At 38.9% G+C, this 18,672-nt stretch overlaps 2 protein-coding genes across 2 annotated transcripts in view; both read left to right on the top strand.

The window, feature by feature from the left end:
- Positions 1 to 665: 665 nt before the first annotated feature.
- grin1b (glutamate receptor, ionotropic, N-methyl D-aspartate 1b) lies at positions 666 to 16,160 on the top strand (the record flags this gene model as incomplete). The annotated part of the gene is made up of 19 exons (XM_079605590.1): positions 666 to 1,353; positions 4,334 to 4,468; positions 4,929 to 5,105; positions 6,829 to 6,891; positions 7,623 to 7,720; positions 8,684 to 8,805; positions 9,602 to 9,776; positions 10,311 to 10,455; positions 11,175 to 11,261; positions 11,345 to 11,480; positions 11,564 to 11,691; positions 11,890 to 12,054; positions 12,664 to 12,782; positions 13,249 to 13,361; positions 13,499 to 13,647; positions 14,274 to 14,431; positions 15,431 to 15,592; positions 15,766 to 15,875; positions 15,970 to 16,160. The coding sequence occupies exons 1-19, from the start codon at positions 1,105 to 1,107 to the stop codon at positions 16,158 to 16,160; spliced, it is 2,682 nt and encodes an 893-aa protein (XP_079461716.1). The 5' UTR covers positions 666 to 1,104.
- Positions 16,161 to 17,536: 1,376 nt separating this feature from the next.
- Positions 17,537 to 18,672, top strand: part of LOC306994787 (uncharacterized protein) — a gene marked incomplete at its 5' end in the record, with an annotated part of 39,192 nt that continues 38,056 nt past the window's right edge. The window contains one exon of the mRNA XM_079605589.1: positions 17,537 to 17,700. Within this exon, the coding sequence (XP_079461715.1) occupies positions 17,537 to 17,700 (164 nt within the window). The remainder of the gene's footprint in view (positions 17,701 to 18,672) is intronic.

Raw genomic sequence — 18,672 nt, 5'->3', positions numbered from 1 at the left:
TAACGGGGGTCTCGTTGAATTTCTCCATGCATGGCACTTGAACGCGCCTCTTCTGGAGCTATATCTACGGGTGATAGATGGAGACAAGCTATCATTGATTATTTTTTAGAAAATGTTCCATCCCTCTCTGTTTTAAATGAATGGAAAACAAGTTTATCGACAGTTCCTCATGTAAACGATGATCATTTAATGAATAAGAATGACACGGATTTATCAGGTTGTCAAATTGATTTTTTGACGCAAGCAGGGCTTCCATATTAAAGGTTGTCATGATCTAAATGTCACCAACAGATTAATGCGAAAGTATAAATGACAATATTCCATAATAACCATGCAGTTTGTCAAGTTAAATAGGCTATTGGTTGCCTCCGTGTGAGAAAATTCTGGACAATAGATGAACAAAACAAATAGGCTACAAAATATGAAAAAGCTCATCTTTTTAAAGCTATTTTTCTCTTTTTATCTAAAAATGCACACAAAACTAATACGTAGGCTACATCTTACTGGTCTCATGTGATTTACACATCAACGTTGTCCAATCAGTTCAATCACACGTTACTGTGATGACCTGAGATTTTCCTCGCATTAACGCAAATGTTTTGAAGTAGATATTCAAACGTGACAGCTCCGTGATATCAGGGGTAATCGGCGAGTGCGCGCGCATCAGTGCGCGAGCACAGTTCTCAGCACCAAGGACAGCGTCTCTCACAGAGCATCAGGTCACCCTTGACAAAACCTTGACTATGATTCACTCACGGCAGGAGCGGGAGAAGTGAACACAGGTGATGACTACAACGTTACTGCAAAACTGAGTTCTGCACCTTTTCCCAAGAGATAGGCTAAAGAGTGCATATGTGAGGCGACTATCAACAGGAGCGAGCATCCTTTTCTAAAAAGGCGTGTTGACATGGTTTACTTGAACATGAACGGGTTTCATGAGCGGACTCAATGAGTGAAGCCCATTCCTCAGCGGACTAGACTGGGGCGATCGCATTCCAGTGCTGCTGGAGAGGACGCAGTGAGAGCGGATCTGTCTAATCAACGGACATCGACACGCATCCTCCACGGGCCACTCAGCTTGACTCCTCTGCCATCCAGGGCAAAATGCGTCTGGTTCTGTTCGCCTTCCTCATTTCGTGCTCCTGTGCGAGAGGAGGATGCGAACCAAAGACTGTGAATATCGGGGCTGTCCTGAGCCAGAAGAGATATGAACAGGTGTTCAAAGACGCTGTCACTCAAGCCAACAATATATACGGCAAAGATAAGTTCAAGATGAATGCTATTTCAGTCACCCATAAGCCAAACGCCATCCAGATGGCACTCTCCGTATGTGAGGATCTCATCTCTAACCAGGTAACACTCGCAAACCAGTCTCTCCAACTCATTATATCAGGAAAACGCATTTTGAAAACATCCGAATACATGTTTTAATACAATATTTTAAAGTGCTATGTCACACTCTTAAAATAATATTAATAGCCTACTAATAATACTAGCCTATACCAATAAATTTAAGAAAACCCCGTTTGGAAACATCTATAGCCTACCAATCTATTTTGGCTAAAAAATTCTATATATTTTTATTGCCTATAGTAAACATTTCACTTAATTGCTTCACTATCATATTGAATTAAACGAGAAATGGTGAAGTATAAAACTGACATAGGCTACATATAGGCTACTGTTACTTGCACAATTTCTAATAACTGCTTATTTTAAAGTGGTGTAAAGCAAGCTCAGAATATATTTTATTTTAAAATATTTTTATTGTGTTCTTTGTTAGTTTTTCAGCTTGTAGGTTAATTGTTTCTAGAAAACAAAAATACAGGCTATTCTTCATACAAATTCAGACTCTTTAAAATCATGAATCATATACGTGCATTCATTCAGGACAGTCATTTTTAGCCAGATTTGCTGTAGGCTACTGTAACTTTGTTTTCTCCAAGGTCAAGCACTGTCGCGAATTTCGATTTTTATTTTGTTGCATGTGAAAACATTCAACAGCATCCGGGGGTCCATTTTGACCAATGAGTGAGCATTCAACAGCTGCGAATTGCCGTGTTGAGAAAACTGCTCAGAGGTTACATGAAATGAGACTGTAATACTGCAAAGTATATAGGATATGTGACAACCTGTGATTCATGTGGCGTCATATAAATAATACAAATCCAAGCATAAGTAAAGCTTTTAAGGTAACATGACTGACCCCTCTATAGGCGCCATGGCTTCACCGCTGGCCCTCCGCCTCTATTTTAATGAAAAACGAGGCCAACATGGCGCCAGACTCATAGATAACAGCTGCTTTGTTCTGCGAGGAAAGCTCTATCAGAATATTACACAGCGACGGAGGCAGAGATTATACTTCAACGCTGTAACACGGATTACCATCCAAGTCACACCCGCCTAACATACGCTCGCACGCGCACAGACACAAGCGTGCATGCATGAAGTTCATGACAGCCAACCTGCAAACTGATGATGTTAGATCAACACTTTGACATTTTACTGTCAACTGGCTCGTCTGGCAAGGTTAAATAATTGCTTCACATTTTAGAAATACGTCAATAACAAATACAGGCAACTAAAACAGTAATGTGTTGTAAATGATTACACCCCCTCATATTCCATTTGAATTGAAAAGAAATGTAGTAGGCTACAAATGCAAAAAGAAAATGGGTTAGGTGAACATGTTAGGTTAACAAGACAATGCATATAATGTAAAATTAAAATTGTAAGTAGTCTAAACACAGTATCTTGCACCCTAATAATTTGAATTAGTGATAATGCCGCTTTCCCACTTAGCCTATCATATGGCTTTTACACCAAATAAAGAAATATGTGGCAAGAAATATTGATTTGAGTTTAAGATATTTTGTATATTATCTTAAAGGGTAACTAAACCCCTGATCAGAGCCTTACTCCACCCACTGGCAGTGGCAATATTTGAAAAAAATGCTGGAAAAATGTACAGAGCCCAGCGGAGACTAGGGGGGACTAGAGGGCAAAGGGCAAACCTAGAGGGCAAACTAGACTAGAATAGTCTAGAGGGCAAACTAGACTAGAGGGCTAGTTTTTTTGGACTAGAGGGCAAATATATATATATATATATTCACTCATTCGTTAGATATTTTCAAATGTTTATAAATAATATTGGTGACACGACAAATATTCTCACAAAGCAAAGAATCTCCTCCCTCTGCAGCGCGAGCTCGTGCTAGGGGCGTGGCTTGTGAGTAAGCCATTCAAGAGGTCCTCGTCACAGCACCACAACTTTAACAATATTAGCCTATTACTGAAGTCCTTTTTGTGATAATTTATTAATTTCATTCCTGTTATTTATATTTTGCTATTTGTAATCTTTGTTTATGGACTTTGATGACTGAATGTGTGTAAATTGAATTCTAATATATATATTAGTAAAGTCCTCTGCTTCAAACGATAACTAAAACGCAAGATGGCGTTAGATGTAATTGTAACAACAAAGCGTGTAAAAGTAAACAAAAGACATTGAAAATAACGTCGCGCCAGTTTCAGTTAACTTACCCGGATGAGAGGACTGATGCAACATCTATTAACAACATAAAAAAATTACCCTAGCCCTGCGAAGTGGACTTTACTTCACTTCACTTTAGATTCCAAATCGCAGAAGCATTTATGTTCACACTGTATATGGAACAAGGGTAACGGTAGCCTACATGGATATCACTTCGCAATGAGTGAAATTTACCAACCATTCATCGCGTTCCAAATCTGCGCAACTAGAATTTCGTCTGCTGAGTGTGCTCGATTACGCTGCAGGACGTTCCGAATGAACGCATTTATCAAGCCAAGCGAATTTCAACAGATATAGTTTTAGAAGTGAACACAGCATACTAGGGACCCTGTGAATCATCACATACAGCCTTTGAAATTTTTGACCACCACACCTCGCGATTGATCAATAAGAATCTAGTAGTAAGTCACGTGATAAAGTAAATAACATTATTTTACATGTCATGTTGTTTAGTTAATGTTTATCCCATTATCTTATCGTCATGTTTGTTAGCCTAGTGGTATTTGTTTGGCAACAAATCCAATATTTATTAATATGGTCTTCCAATTTACCACCTGTTTTACGGTGGTTATCAATAGGCTTTACTTCTAGTAGGCTACATAGCAGATTTGATTAGGTCAGGTATGTTTGTATATAGAGTGTATCATTTAATATATATATATATATATATATATATTGTAAAATATACAGGTGTCAAAATAACAGAATTGATGGGTTTTTTAGTTTAGAAGTGTTTGTGACAAAGCTTTCTCAGATTTCCCTCCTCACTATGATCCTCAGGTGTATGCGATCTTGGTGAGCCACCCACCCCAGTCCAACGACCATCTGACTCCCACTCCGGTGTCCTACACGGCTGGTTTTTACCGTATCCCTGTTGTGGGCCTCACCACCCGCATGTCCATCTACTCCGATAAGGTGAGTGTGGGAGACCACCAGACGCTGGACTTTGACTGCAGCTCAGTATATTTCAGACAGGTTCAATTTTTAAAAAAATATGCTTTGTTTGGAGTTTTGAAACCTTTTCTGGATGATAAATATAAATGAATGTATTTTTGCATGACGCTCCTCCATGGTTTTCTATTCCTGCGTCAGGACAGAATAATGTGATAAATGTTTACTCCGTTTCAGTTCTAGTGTGGACCTTTTTTTAGACATTTAATTAAAAACTCTCATAAATACTATACATAGCATTATGATCGATTGACTCTTTTAGATTCACTTAAACTCTTTGCCTTATGGCATCTTGGCGTGCTAAAGAAGTAATGTTGGGATCCATCTCTAAATTAATTACAGTTAAAGTGATTATATCCTGATGAACTGAAATTGCCTCGGGCCTTTGAGATTCACCAGTTCTTTTTCCCAACCGTCCATTTAGAGCATCCACCTCTCCTTCCTGCGCACTGTGCCGCCCTATTCCCACCAAGCCCAGGTGTGGTTTGACATGATGCGTGAGTTTCAGTGGAATCACATCATCCTGATTGTGAGTGATGACCATGAGGGCAGAGCGGCACAGAAAAGACTGGAAACCCTGCTGGAGGAGAGGGAGACGAAGGTGAGACTCACACGGTCCAGCATTGAAATGAGTGTGCGTGTGTAAGTCAGCGTGTGTTCCTGTAATCAATATCTCAGAGGTCTTCTATATATGTTAAATGTTTCCTTTTTTCTGTTGTGTAAACACATTTCTTTCCATTGGCTAACATTATTTATGCCAGAGGCATCAGCAGCGTCTTAAGTGGTTTATCTGCAAAACTTTGTACTTTTCTACTCATCTCACATTGCTTTTTTACCATAGTCAGATTTTCCTATTTGTCTATCCACAACAGGAGCAAAATGAGGGACTTAGCCTGGGGCTGTGCAAAAAATCAACCAGAAAAACCCGGCAGGGAATTTGGTTGCTTTGAGTTTGTGTGATTCTGTGAGAATTTCTTCTCAGCAACAGGCTAGGTTTTCTTTGTGTGCAGCTTTGCACTGTTAAATATTTCACATTATATAAGAAAGTATTTCACAATATATTTGAAGGTAAGGGTAGTTACACACTGTGTGAACATTGAACCTCTTTAACGTTTGCAATTATACATATATCATGTATGTGTATAATTCAAAATGTCATATGCAGTGTCTAAAAATAATAAATAAAGATTTGTAATTTAGTAAAAAGAGACATTTCTTCAGGATCTGAATCCATTAGCATGGCGCTGTATTTTTAGGACACCCGCAATGTCGTTGCAATGTCATATTCAGTAATGGCAGCCCCAAGGCCAGCTGTTTTTATGTGCACATGACCAGACTGTTTTGGGAACCAGCAGAAGGGTTCATGGAAGTCTTTCGGTTGTGTGTTTTATTACAGCAAAACTTTTCCTGCACATTGTCTGCAGGGTTGGATCACTGCATATTAAAGCTTTTTGTGATATAGTTTTGGACAGTTTTTCGCTGATATATACTGTATATTTAAGATATAACCTTCGGGTTACCAGTCTGACTCTCTATCCATTGGGACATATATATATATATATATATATATATAAGAATATGTTCAGCTACTGAAGCCTGATACAGTTAGTGCATATTCTGACTGCTCAAAAAATTATTTGAAAAATACAAAAATGTATTAAATGCATAAAAACAGAATTTCCATTAATTTAATGTTGCAGAATTTTACTCTTTAATTTTACTTCTGCTCTGCAAAAGCAACAAATGCTTGACAGACTGTCTATATATCAGATTCTGTGGCTCTGAAGAACGTGTATTATCTTGATAGAGTGCCTAAAATATGTTATTTCGGCCCATATGTCTATAGACAGGCTTGTCTTGTGGTAGCAACTTGCTGTGCTTCATAGGCTGTACTAGCTGATGATCTTTTACAGTAGATTGACAGAGAAATTTAAATTGATGGATGGGATGGCATGAACTGGATTAGCTTGTGCATTATAACGAAATAGAGTTCAGAAGACATTAGCATTTATTATTAATTGTGGTAAAGCAAGGAGCCCACTCAGGGCAGGTGTTTTAATTAAAGCCAGGTGAAAAGGTTAAATTAAAATGAAATATTGAGAAAAGAATGAAAGGAGGTGAGCTCATTGAAATAAGAGAGAGCAGGTTTAGACCATTTGCAAGGATAGATCAGGTTTGTTGATGTTTTTGCAAGCCCCAGGATTAGAGTTTCCCAATTTGAAGCAGAAAAGTGGAGATTTGTTGGAATGCTTTACTGCGCACCATATATAACTGTTTATAATATTCTGTGTCTGCATATTTTCTCTGTGCACATTATTCATCAGAGTAAAAACAGGAACTATGAAAACCTCGACCAACTGTCCTTTGACAACAAGCGAGGACCCAAGGTATATTTGCATGGTCAATGCACGCCGCCCCAAACGTTATATGAAAGTAGCCACTAGAAAACAGTCAAACAATCAACAAACCGATTCCAGAGATTCTTATCCTGCCAGCACGTCTATTTATTTGTTTGGATTCCTTTTATGATTTCAATCGAGAATGGGTTATTTTTTCTGTTAAAGCGTATACAAAAACTCGCTCCCCCACCTGTCACTTTTTTATTTTTGTGTAAAGGAATGCATGTATTGAAGCCAGCAAGATTGCAAGTCTATTCTTTTTGACACCGTGCGTGGAGATCTGGTCGAGTGGGACAGGCACTATCCAGATGTTACTCCCACCTTTCTGCAGCATTTCTTCTTTTTTGTTGGTTTTTTATTTTCTGTTGGGAAAGAAGCCACCACCACCATCTTCCTTCACCTGTTTTTTGCTTTCCGGTTGCATCAATCTTCTTCTCCCTTTTCCTGTTACATGCACGTTTTTCCTTGGAATCTTGATTCCCTTGAGTTTGCATGCGAAAATGCAGAACTTTTTTTTTACCTGCTCCAAGCTTACTTACGTTTTTTTCATTTAAGCAGTTTATCTCTGAAACTTTTTTTACTTCATTTTTTTCAAACCCCCTCCTCCCCCTCCCAAAAAGAAAAAAAAAGGAGAGGGGAAAAAAACGCAAGCGCTCAAAGAGCATGGTTCATGGTGGGAATGAGTCAACTACTTGACTAATGTTGTGTCCTAATCCCAGGCAGAGAAAGTGCTCCTGTTCAGCCAAGACACAAATCTGACGGCTCTGCTCCAGGAAGCCAAAGAGCTAGAGGCCAGAGTTATCATCCTGTCCGCAAGGTGAGTTCATCTCCGCTGCTTAACCCATCAGACTGCTAATCGCTAATGTTGCTGAATAATACATGTGGCCAGCCACGAAACTGAAGTGGTGCTGGCAAATATGGCCAAGCTTTGGTTTGAGGATTCTGAAAAGATGTTTGTGTATCAGGGTGAATTTTTCAGTAGAGAATTGGCATTTCAGGATCGATTCAGGAATTTTAATTGAATTGGCCACAGGAAGTTGAATTGGATTTTGAATTGGAATAAGGGGACGATAAATTTACTGAATTGCAAGTCAAAGGAATTCAGATAAACGAAGAAGTGTTCTTCTACCTTGGTCCAAAAGTTATAATATAATATGGCAAACTTTGCTTTTCCAGTAAATTACAAGTACCAAGATTTCTTAGAATTTCAATTTATTTAAATTAAGTCCGAAGTCTTGTTCGCTATCTCAAAGTTCAGTTTAGATTCAAGAATTGAATTGGAATTTAGACATTCTCAATTCATTGTGCTAACAATTTCAGTGAGTTTATACATTAAAATATAACAAAATACAGCATATGAAGCTAAAATTATGTCCAGCCTCAGTACAAACACTTCATAATCCATTTTCTGGTTAAATGAACCAACATCTAATTTGTTAACAAGAGATTGCCTCAAAATGTCAAACCGTTTGTCTGCCCTTCATGACTCACTCATAATAAGGCCCACACAGAATATGCAGACTGACTTGGGGGGACATTTTAGGCATTCTGCGTAATGGATTTAAACTAGGCAAAATGTGTTTTACACTCTCGTTGGTGAATAAAAGCATGGTCAAATTCACCAAAATATTTAAAAAAGAAACACGCGAGAAACTTTCTCAATAGTGAATGCTCTGATTTATGAGTTCTGCACTCACAGATTTGATGTGGGCTTGCTTATAAGATTAAAATTGTAGGTGTTTACTCCAATCTGTTATAACCAATCTTTGTCCAATCACAGTGAAGACGAAGCCGCAGCCATTTATAAAGCGGCACGCCAGCTCAATATGACAGGCTCTGGTTACGTGTGGCTTGTTGGAGAAAGGGAGATGTCTGGTAAAGCACTGAGTGAAGCCCCAGATGGTATGTACTTTTCATCCTCTCCATTTTCATCCTCTCTCTCTCTCTCTCTCTCTCTCTCTCTCTCTCTCTCTCTCTCTCTCTCTCTCTCTCTCTCTCTCTCTCTCTCTCTCTCTCTCTCTCTCTCTCTCTCTCTCTCTCTCTCTCTCTCCTAGGCTGTTTAACAAACTGAACATGTTTGCCTTTTAAGCTTTTTATACGATTACAATTTGCAATCCCCACCGACGAAATCAGTGTCTGTGCTGTACTTGCGTGTTTAAACGTTTAAACATCTGCATGTTTAAAGGTTTTAAACACAGTGATTCTTTACTCATTGTACTGTGCTTTATGTCTAATGTTTAATTTGTTTCATTTTTGAGTGTTTGTCCTTTCTTTCAGTAGACAACAAATGATGCAATAGAGAGTTGTGGTAATCCATATTGGTTTGAATGTGCATACATTTTTAAGGTTTGGCTGTCATGAGTTTATTTATAAGTGGTGCTTTGCTACCTCCACATAGAGGTGTGGATACGATGGTAAGCGACAACCGCATTTCTTTGTTCCCGGCTTCTTTATATACACATCCGTGTTCAACATCACATCATTCTGCTCAGTGCTGACCCTGTCCTAAACCCCCCATGACTTTCACAGCCCTTCTGTCTGTCTTGAGACAATTCGTCGCTCATATGCAATGCACGTTTGTTTCTCTCTCTGGCAATGTGTGCATTTCTTTATTATGAGTATGCCTTGAAGTGCTCTTGAAGTGCGAGTCGTGTTGTGAGGCATTGGCCAACACTATGTAATGTTGTCAACTGGGCAGGCTTGCTCGGCCTTCAGCTTATCAATGGCAAGAACGAGTCTGCGCACATCTACGATGCCGTGGCTGTGGTGGCCCAGTCCATTCAGGAGCTCTTTGAGAAGGAGAATATCACAGAGCCTCCTCGAGGCTGTGTTGGCAATACAAACATCTGGAAGACTGGCCCACTCTTCAAACGGTGAGGCCAGGGATGAGCGCTGGCTAGCATTCGCTAGCTTTCCAACCAACCATCCATTTGCTGTCATGCATTATCATACATTACCACTGGTCTGGCACTGACAAGAGTGGAAGCTTTCACACCACAAAGATTGAAATCGCAAGCATTTTGCTTCTAAAACCATGCCTTCACTTCTCAAAAGGAGTAATAATCGAGTGCAAGGACACATCAAGCCTGTTAAGTTGTTGATTACATTGGCCTTGTGAAATCTGGTGGTACCAATTTGCATTTGAGACCCAATTTGAGACCCTTACAGGTGTCATTTCTGTTCTCCTATGTCTGTGCCTGCACATTACGTGCCATCCGTCTCCACCCCACATGACACCCCCTAAATCTTCCCTAGTTAGTTTTATTGTCTTTTCCTAAGACATGCCTGCATCTCCCATCTCTGAATTCCTTGTAAACTTCCATTACTTCCAGTCATCGTCAATGTCTTCCTTTGTGTTTAAATGAGCAGTTTGTGCCTTTTCTAAAACCCCCCCTCTGGTGCACTAGAGTGCTGATGTCATCCAAGTATCCAGATGGCCTAACAGGCCGCGTGGAGTTTAATGATGACGGAGACAGGAGGTTCGCCCACTACAGCATTCTGAACTACCAGAAAACCCGGCTGGTGCAAGTGGGCGTCTACAATGGCTCGCAAGTATGAAATTGGCTCAGTCTTTTTAATGAGCTGTCCTTCTGCTTCACACAAACATTGCTATTTTAAAAGTTGGGACAGTTAGCACTCTAATTTTATTGCAACACTTTACAGTAAGTTCACAGCGTTAAGTTTCATGATCCAATAATGAATAGAGGCGGCTCATTGCAGAGCCAATGGGTGGAGCGTGATGTCCAGCTCCCCCTCTCTGAATGTAATCTGGGCATAATGGGTGGAGCTAAAAAGTCCAACCACACCCTAACTCTAATCCTAACCATAATCATACCCATCCACCTATTAGATCAACAGAATTGGACTAAATCAAGTTCCACCCATGATGTCCAGAGAGTGGGAGCTGGACTTCATTTGGCTCTGGAGTGAGCATCACTTCACAATGTAGTTTGTGAAGTGGGCTCTACAGCAGTGTAGTCTGGGGTCAGCTTACAACATTTTTTACAACATTTATTTATCTTGATAAATGTTAATTTGTAAATATACTATCATTCGTCATTATTTAGCTATTAATTAGCTTAATACAAACTGACATGGTATTAGTACGTAGAATTTAACAATAAACAAAATTAAAGTTTTAAAAGTAATTGACTATCTAAAAACATGTAAATATATATAAAAAAAAACATTTACATTATTTAAAAATGCAGTGAAGTTGTATAGTAATGGAAATTAATGAAGGTGAATGACAGAAAAATATTTTGTTCCAGGTCGTAATGAACTCTCAGAGGAAGATTATTTGGCCAGGAGGAGAAACTGAAAAGCCGAAAGGCTATCAGATGTCAACAAGATTAAAGGTACTTCATTGCAGGGGTTTTGATGCATCATTTTTTTTTCTCTTAAAAACCCCTTGCATTCAGTTCTCTTGTTTCTTTGGTAGATTGTCACCATTCATCAAGAGCCCTTTGTCTATGTCAAACCGACGTTACAAGATGGAACATGCAAGGAAGAATACACTGTAAATGGAGTCCTGATCAAAAAAGTAATCTGCACTGGCCCCAATGAGACCATTCCAGGTAGGCATTATTATGATGTTTGTATATTTTTTGGACCAATGTTGTGCTTTGTCCAGATTTGACGGGCTTGTTTATCTCTATAGGTCGCCCCATAGTGCCTCAGTGCTGCTATGGGTTCTGCATTGATCTTTTGATCAAACTTGCAATGACAATGAACTTTACCTATGAAGTGCATCTAGTGGCTGATGGCAAATTTGGCACTCAGGAGCGTGTGAGTAATATGATAACTTTATTGATTCTTCACCTGTCTGTAGCCTTGCATGTCTTTTCAAAGGTCATGCATCTAGGCTTGTCTTTGCATTTTCAAGCCTTTCTTCACAGATGCGATTAAGCATCTACTGAAATATGCATTTAGAAATTTAGAAGAAGCGCATTTAGGCATGACGCATTTCTTAACGTTATCTTCCAGGTAAATAACAGCAACAAGAAGGAGTGGAATGGCATGATGGGAGAGCTCCTGAGTGGCTTGGCAGACATGATCGTGGCTCCACTTACTATCAACAATGAACGAGCCCAGTACATAGAGTTCTCGAAACCGTTCAAGTACCAGGGGCTCACAATACTTGTCAAAAAGGTGAGTCTCAGATGACCAACAGATCATTATTTTAAAGTACAGACTTCAAAGCGATAGTTCACCCAAAATAAAAAATTGAAGTCAATGGAGACAAATTCTGTTCTGGACCACACTGGCTTTCAATGTATGGGCAAAAACAATTATTTAAGATATATTCATTTTCTGTTCCACTAAAGAAAAAAAGTTAAACAGCTTTAGAACATAAAATTTGGTCAATTTTGGGTAAACTATCCCTTTAAACCGGCATTATTGGCAATAAGAAAATAATAGATGCAGATCTGGGGTCAGTTTAATTTCAGTTTCATGGCTGCTAAGTTTCAAATAAAGTATATAAAATGTAATTAATTTTGGGGAAAATCCTCTGAGAACATGACTTTCTGGGATGGAAATAGCATTACAGTTTCTTGATTTAATTGAATTCCCTGAAGTGGGCTTATCTCTGTACTGAGAAAATGCTGTGATAAATCAATTGACTCTGGTGTACAGTGAAATCTATTAATACACCTCTAACCAGCGTAGATGTAGACTCCATTTGATGCTCCATATGGCGATGCATGTGGCAATGTGGGTGGTGTTTGTTGGATTGGATAAAGCTGTGTTGTTTTGCAGGAAATACCACGCAGTACACTGGACTCGTTCATGCAGCCTTTTCAGAGCACTCTGTGGTTACTGGTGGGTCTATCGGTCCATGTTGTGGCGGTGATGCTCTACCTATTAGACCGTTTCAGGTAAAGGAAGACTTGTTACATGCATGACACCTTAAAGGGATAGTTTGTCCAATCTTGTTTGTCATTCATTCTTCTGTGGAACACAATGGATGATATTTTGAAAAATGTCTCAGTGTTGTTGTTTTTTCCCCTCCATACTATGAAAGTCAATGGGGTCTAATGTTGTTTGGATCCCAGCGTTCCTTGAAGTATCTTCTTTTGTGTTCTGCAGTAGAAAGAAATTAAAACAGGTTTGCAACAACAAGGGTGAGTAAATGATGACAGGATTTTCATTTCTCAGTGAACTATCCCTTTAAAACTCATCCTTGGATAGATGTAGAAATGGCTGAACACACAGATGTGAGACCGTAGCTTGATATCACGAACGTTTGCAGAAGATCTCAGAAGTTTGGCTGAATATTAACAACATTTTATGGATGCAGTCTAAAAGCATCTGCCTCTGACTGATATGCGCTTTGCCCTGCAGCCCGTTTGGAAGGTTTAAAGTAAATAGTGAAGAGGAAGAAGAAGATGCCCTCACTTTATCCTCTGCTATGTGGTTCTCCTGGGGTGTACTTCTGAACTCCGGAATTGGAGAAGGTAGACATCAGCAACGAGAGATTATTATTCAGTCTATCGCCCCTGTGAGGTGGAAATATTGCTGACTCTGTGTTTGATTGATTTTGCAGTAAGCATAATTTTCTTTATCGCTCTTACCTCCCCGCTTACATTCGCAGGTGCCCCTCGGAGTTTTTCAGCAAGGATTTTAGGTATGGTGTGGGCTGGTTTTGCTATGATTATAGTTGCATCTTATACTGCCAATTTGGCAGCCTTCCTAGTGCTGGATCGGCCTGAGGAGCGCATTACCGGCATCAACGACCCTAGGGTGAGCACTAAGTATGAAGCAGCTTTGCATGTTAGACAACAGAATATCAAATAGGACTCTAAATTACTGTGCACAGAGATTTCACATTTCACACGGCATAAAAACACCACATATAATTAAGCTTGCCAAGGACACATAATTATGGGTCATTTGTTAGCAAAGGTTATTTTTATTTGCCATGTTTCATCATAACAATCCATGTCAATTCTGCCATGTGGGCTGAAAATTAGCAAAGGACTGAATGTAAACATTTGAATAAAAGTAAAATAAATAGTAATAAATAATATATTAAAATCAGAGGGGTATATTCTGAACGGTATTTTCTAATATGAGATATTTATAAATGTACAGTTTTATACTTTAGAGTTGTAGATGCACAGCAGTATGACTTCACTAAACATTTTTAGGTCATACTTGCCTTGGTTTGCCTCTATTCCCACAGCTATTTTCCTTAGAAATATTTTATGTAATTGCAGACACAGAAGTCAAAATTTTGGATTTGCAGACACCAAACACCCGTTTACTTTAATTATTCATCGTGTTTTGAATAAACAAATAAATTATCTAGCGTAGCACCCATTTATAACAAGTCATCCAGACCGTCCCACTGTTACCTTGTATTCCAGCTGCGAAACCCATCAGACAAGTTCATCTACGCCACAGTGAAGCAGAGTTCTGTGGACATTTACTTCCGGCGCCAAGTTGAGCTTAGCACCATGTACCGCCACATGGAAAAGCACAACTACGAGAGCGCCGCTGAAGCCATCCAGGCCGTGCGAGACAAGTCAGTCAGCAATAAGAGTTTCCCCTAATTGTATTTTTTGAAGTATTGTTATTTTTTTGTTATGCCAGAACAGGTTTATTTGAAGCTGTTGTTTTAAAGCTCCCTTTAGGGGCTGGGCATAGATATCAATGCCAGGAAGTGGGCTCCGGGGAGATACATTTCCATTCAGTATAAAGGATGACACATAATTCCTCTCTCCTCAGTGAGTCTGTGAAGAGCAGAGAGAGGCTAAACTCCTGTTAGTGTGATTCAGTACAGTATTGTTGCTGAATACAAAGCAGGGTCGGGAGTTGTATTTTAAAGAAAGACCTTTACTTCAAGGCTAAGACAGGAACAGATGGCAGACTGCCCGTGTTTAATACATTTCCCTTACAATTTTTTTTTACATCTGGAGTTCTATAATCACCAGGAATTACTTCCACTTATCTCCATTTAGAAGATGCAAGTTCTTCAAGCTGTTTGTGTAAAGTGTAGTAGAGGAGCAAATGAATTATTAAATACAGTGGTTTGGTTTCCAGAAGTCTAGACTATAAAAATATGGGATCTAATTACTTTTGAACTTTCTAATCCTAATCGAATCCTGAGGGGAAAAATGTATCATGGTTTCAACACAAATATTAAGCAGCAGTTTTCAACATTATTAATAATTAGAAATGTTTCTTGAGCACCAAAACAGCATATTAGAATGATTTCTGAGGGATCATGTGACACTGAATACTGGAATAATGATGCTGAAAATACAGCTTTGCCATCACAGGAATAAACTACATTTTAAAATATATTCAAATAGAATACAGTTATTTGAAATTGTAATAATATTTCACAATATTGCCATTTTTACTGTATTTTTGATCAATTAGATGCAGCCTTGGTGAGCATAACAGACTTCTTTCAAAATGATTTAACACAAATCTTTGAATGGTATTGTAATTGTAACGATAAAGAATTTTAAATAGCACCAATACAATTATTTTCATTACAATTTTTTTCTTCTCATAGCAAACTCCACGCATTTATATGGGATTCAGCAGTGTTGGAGTTTGAGGCCTCGCAGAAATGTGACCTGGTCACCACAGGCGAGCTGTTCTTCCGCTCTGGATTCGGTATTGGCATGCGCAAAGACAGCCCATGGAAGCAAAACGTCTCCCTGGCCATCCTCAGGTAATCTTAGTCATGAATAATCATCCACAGTACGCTGCTATACTTTTGTTTGTTTTTCTCTTTTTTTCTGTTCCTTTCAGCTAATCCCTAGCTTACCGCAATCACATGTCAACTGTTTCTATTTATGGAATAACGGATTGTTTGACTGATGTGTTTGGTCTTTGAATTAATAGTTCCCATGAGAATGGCTTCATGGAGGACTTGGATAAAACCTGGGTCCGTTATCAGGAGTGTGACTCCAGAAGCAATGCACCAGCCACACTCACTTTTGAGAATATGGCAGGTATGATGGCCCTTATTAATAGTCTCTGTCTTTTGCCCTCTTTGCCACATTGAAGACTGTTTGGAAATAATCAAATGTATTTCTCATCACACAGGCGTGTTTATGTTGGTTGCTGGTGGCATCGTTGCCGGGATCTTCCTCATCTTCATTGAGATTGCGTACAAACGGCACAAGGATGCACGCAGGAAGCAAATGCAGCTGGCCTTTGCAGCAGTTAATGTCTGGAGGAAGAACCTACAGGTACAGCCGCCTCCCAACCCCCAAACTCTTGCTGGACGTTCTTAGAGCCAACAAAAGGCCAATCTGCAGCTAACCACTGGTTTCTGCCACACAATTAAGAAATCTCATAATCTGTTATCCATTCATGATGTGACTTAAATGTCACAATGAGGCAGAAATTTACACATCTCCAAAAGAGTGAACTCTAAGAGAACAGCCAAATAAGGCAGTCAAACTGAGCAGTGAACGTTACAGTGAATTACAGCATTTGCCAATATATTAATGCATGCTAAACTCTTTTAATTATTATTTTTTTGTACAAGGGAGTATAAAAGGGTGAGCTTCCAATGAGCTTAACTTATGATACACTTAACTTATGATACAATATAAAGCAACTATAAGCTTTCATATGTAAAGACCCATTTATACTATTTGGAAAAATATTTATACACTACGTTCAGAAGTTTGAGGTCAATAAAATATTTTTATTGACATTTTAAATGTTTTACATATTTTTTACAGAAGTCTCTTATGCTCAACAAGGCAGCATTTATTTGATAAAAAATCATGTAAAAACAGTAATCTTGCAAAAATATTATTAGAATTCCAAATAACTTTTCTATTTGAATATATTTTAGCCAGTTATTTATTCCTGTGTTGGTAAAATTTAATTTGTACAAATACATTTTCTTTCAGGGTTGGGATGAATAAAAAGTTCAAAAGAACAGCATTTATTTGAAATAATTTTGTTTTACTTTCACTTGTAATAATTTTAAGGGTAATTAATTGGTAAGTATTTTTAGGTTTATAAATCTGAAAAAGACCAACCTTTTCATTCAAAATTTATTTTGTAATTGCTAAAAGCATACGATTAAAAATGTCAAGTCAAATTAACATAAGTAAACATTTTCCAGATTTTTATAATTAGCTTTGGCTTTAGTACAAGGAAAATAATAATTTAATTTAGGAAACAACAAGTTGTCTTTAAAGTATCATAGTTGATAACCTTTTCATATAATATAAATGGGTCTTTGGCATCAAAAACTTCAAATCACAAATACTCAAAGAAAGCAAAGAATAATCCACAGTTACATACTGTTTATAATACAGTGTGATTGTGAATTTCTGAAAAATATATAGAACCTCACAGCTGTACAACAATGCCTCGAGGTGAAAAAAGATAACAGGCCAATTCATAAATTTGGACATTTGGCCATGCAACAGCACACAAGTGTCCAAAATAAATCCTTAATAATAATGATAAGAGTGGTTCCCAGCAGATCCATGCAAAGACACATTTCTTACCATCCAACCGAAACGCTCAGCATGATAAAGTAGGTCCTGCAGCCTTACCACTGGCATTGCTTTTATTGAGCAGCTTGACAAATACACACACACACATTAAAGGAGCCTGTGAGGCTGCTGTGGAGTCGGGAAGACGCATGCTGAGCAGGCCGTCTGACTGTCCCTGCTGGGCTCCAGCAGGGATCAAAGCGTCCTCACACCCTATACAGATCAGTGTTTGTCCGCTGCCGGCCTCCAGCTGTATCCATACACAATGGGTCACAGGCCAACATGAATCCCGGATGTTGGCAAAAGTAACAAGGTCAGCCCGTTTGAGACTTGAGACCTGGCTGGCTTACACAACACATGACCATAGCTATGAACTTCTGTGAAAGTTAGTGCGTTGTTGAAGCGAGATTACTTTTCCTAATGGGATTCAAGTCATTGAGCGTGGCCTTGTTACTTTAGACTCATTATTAGCAGGCGCATATTTCACCACAAGGCAAAACACTAAATCTAACTATTGGATCAAGTGTCAGTGCGGTATCAAAGCCGACAGCTAGCTGATTGACTTCACACATCAGAGAGTCATGTTATAGGGAGTTAAGCGTTTTAACCTTCGGGCTTTACCGCCTACTTGAGTCACAAGACAATGTTGCACGGTTAGCACGCCCACACGTGCCTCCCACGTCCAGTCAGAGGTCCAGAATTGTTGAAGGCTCATAATTTGAGATGAACAAAAAAACTATTATTTGACCATGGACAAGGCCTTTTTGACGATTTTCCTCCCACTGTTTATCGAATAAAAGAAAAATAATGCTTATATAATTAAATTGCAAATGAGTCTCCATGTAATCCCCATCTGAATGGGCAAATATGGATGTTTAACCAGCGCTAATGGCGACCGAGTGTTCCGATGAATAATTCCTTCCTGAAAGCTAAAATCAATTATTACACACTAAAACCGCCACGCTCATTCCAGGTGCACATGCAACGTATGCAAAAGCCGTACACACAACTGCTTCCTGAATGCATGAACAGGCAGATCTGCCCTGGATGCATTTGCATTTCAAACCAGAGCGAGCCAGGAGCAGATCAGGCGCCCGTGTGATGTGGGCTTGTTGCCCCACTCCAGAGGCACTGCTTCTGTCATCACAGGGCTTTGAAATGCAATGGATGAAAGCACTGACGGTTAAAGGCGCTTGTACGGTCACCCTTTCTAGAAAAACCATAATGCATTATGTGAAAACAGATGAAAACCTTATTGTGGGCATTTTTGTGTCTTGTTTCTTTT

Source organism: Phoxinus phoxinus, assembly GCF_949152265.1.
Source record: "Phoxinus phoxinus genome assembly, chromosome: 3".
NCBI lineage: Eukaryota > Metazoa > Chordata > Actinopteri > Cypriniformes > Leuciscidae > Phoxinus > Phoxinus phoxinus.
The sequence above is the reverse complement of the archived record's forward strand: the minus strand, read 5'-3'. Positions and strand labels throughout refer to the sequence as shown.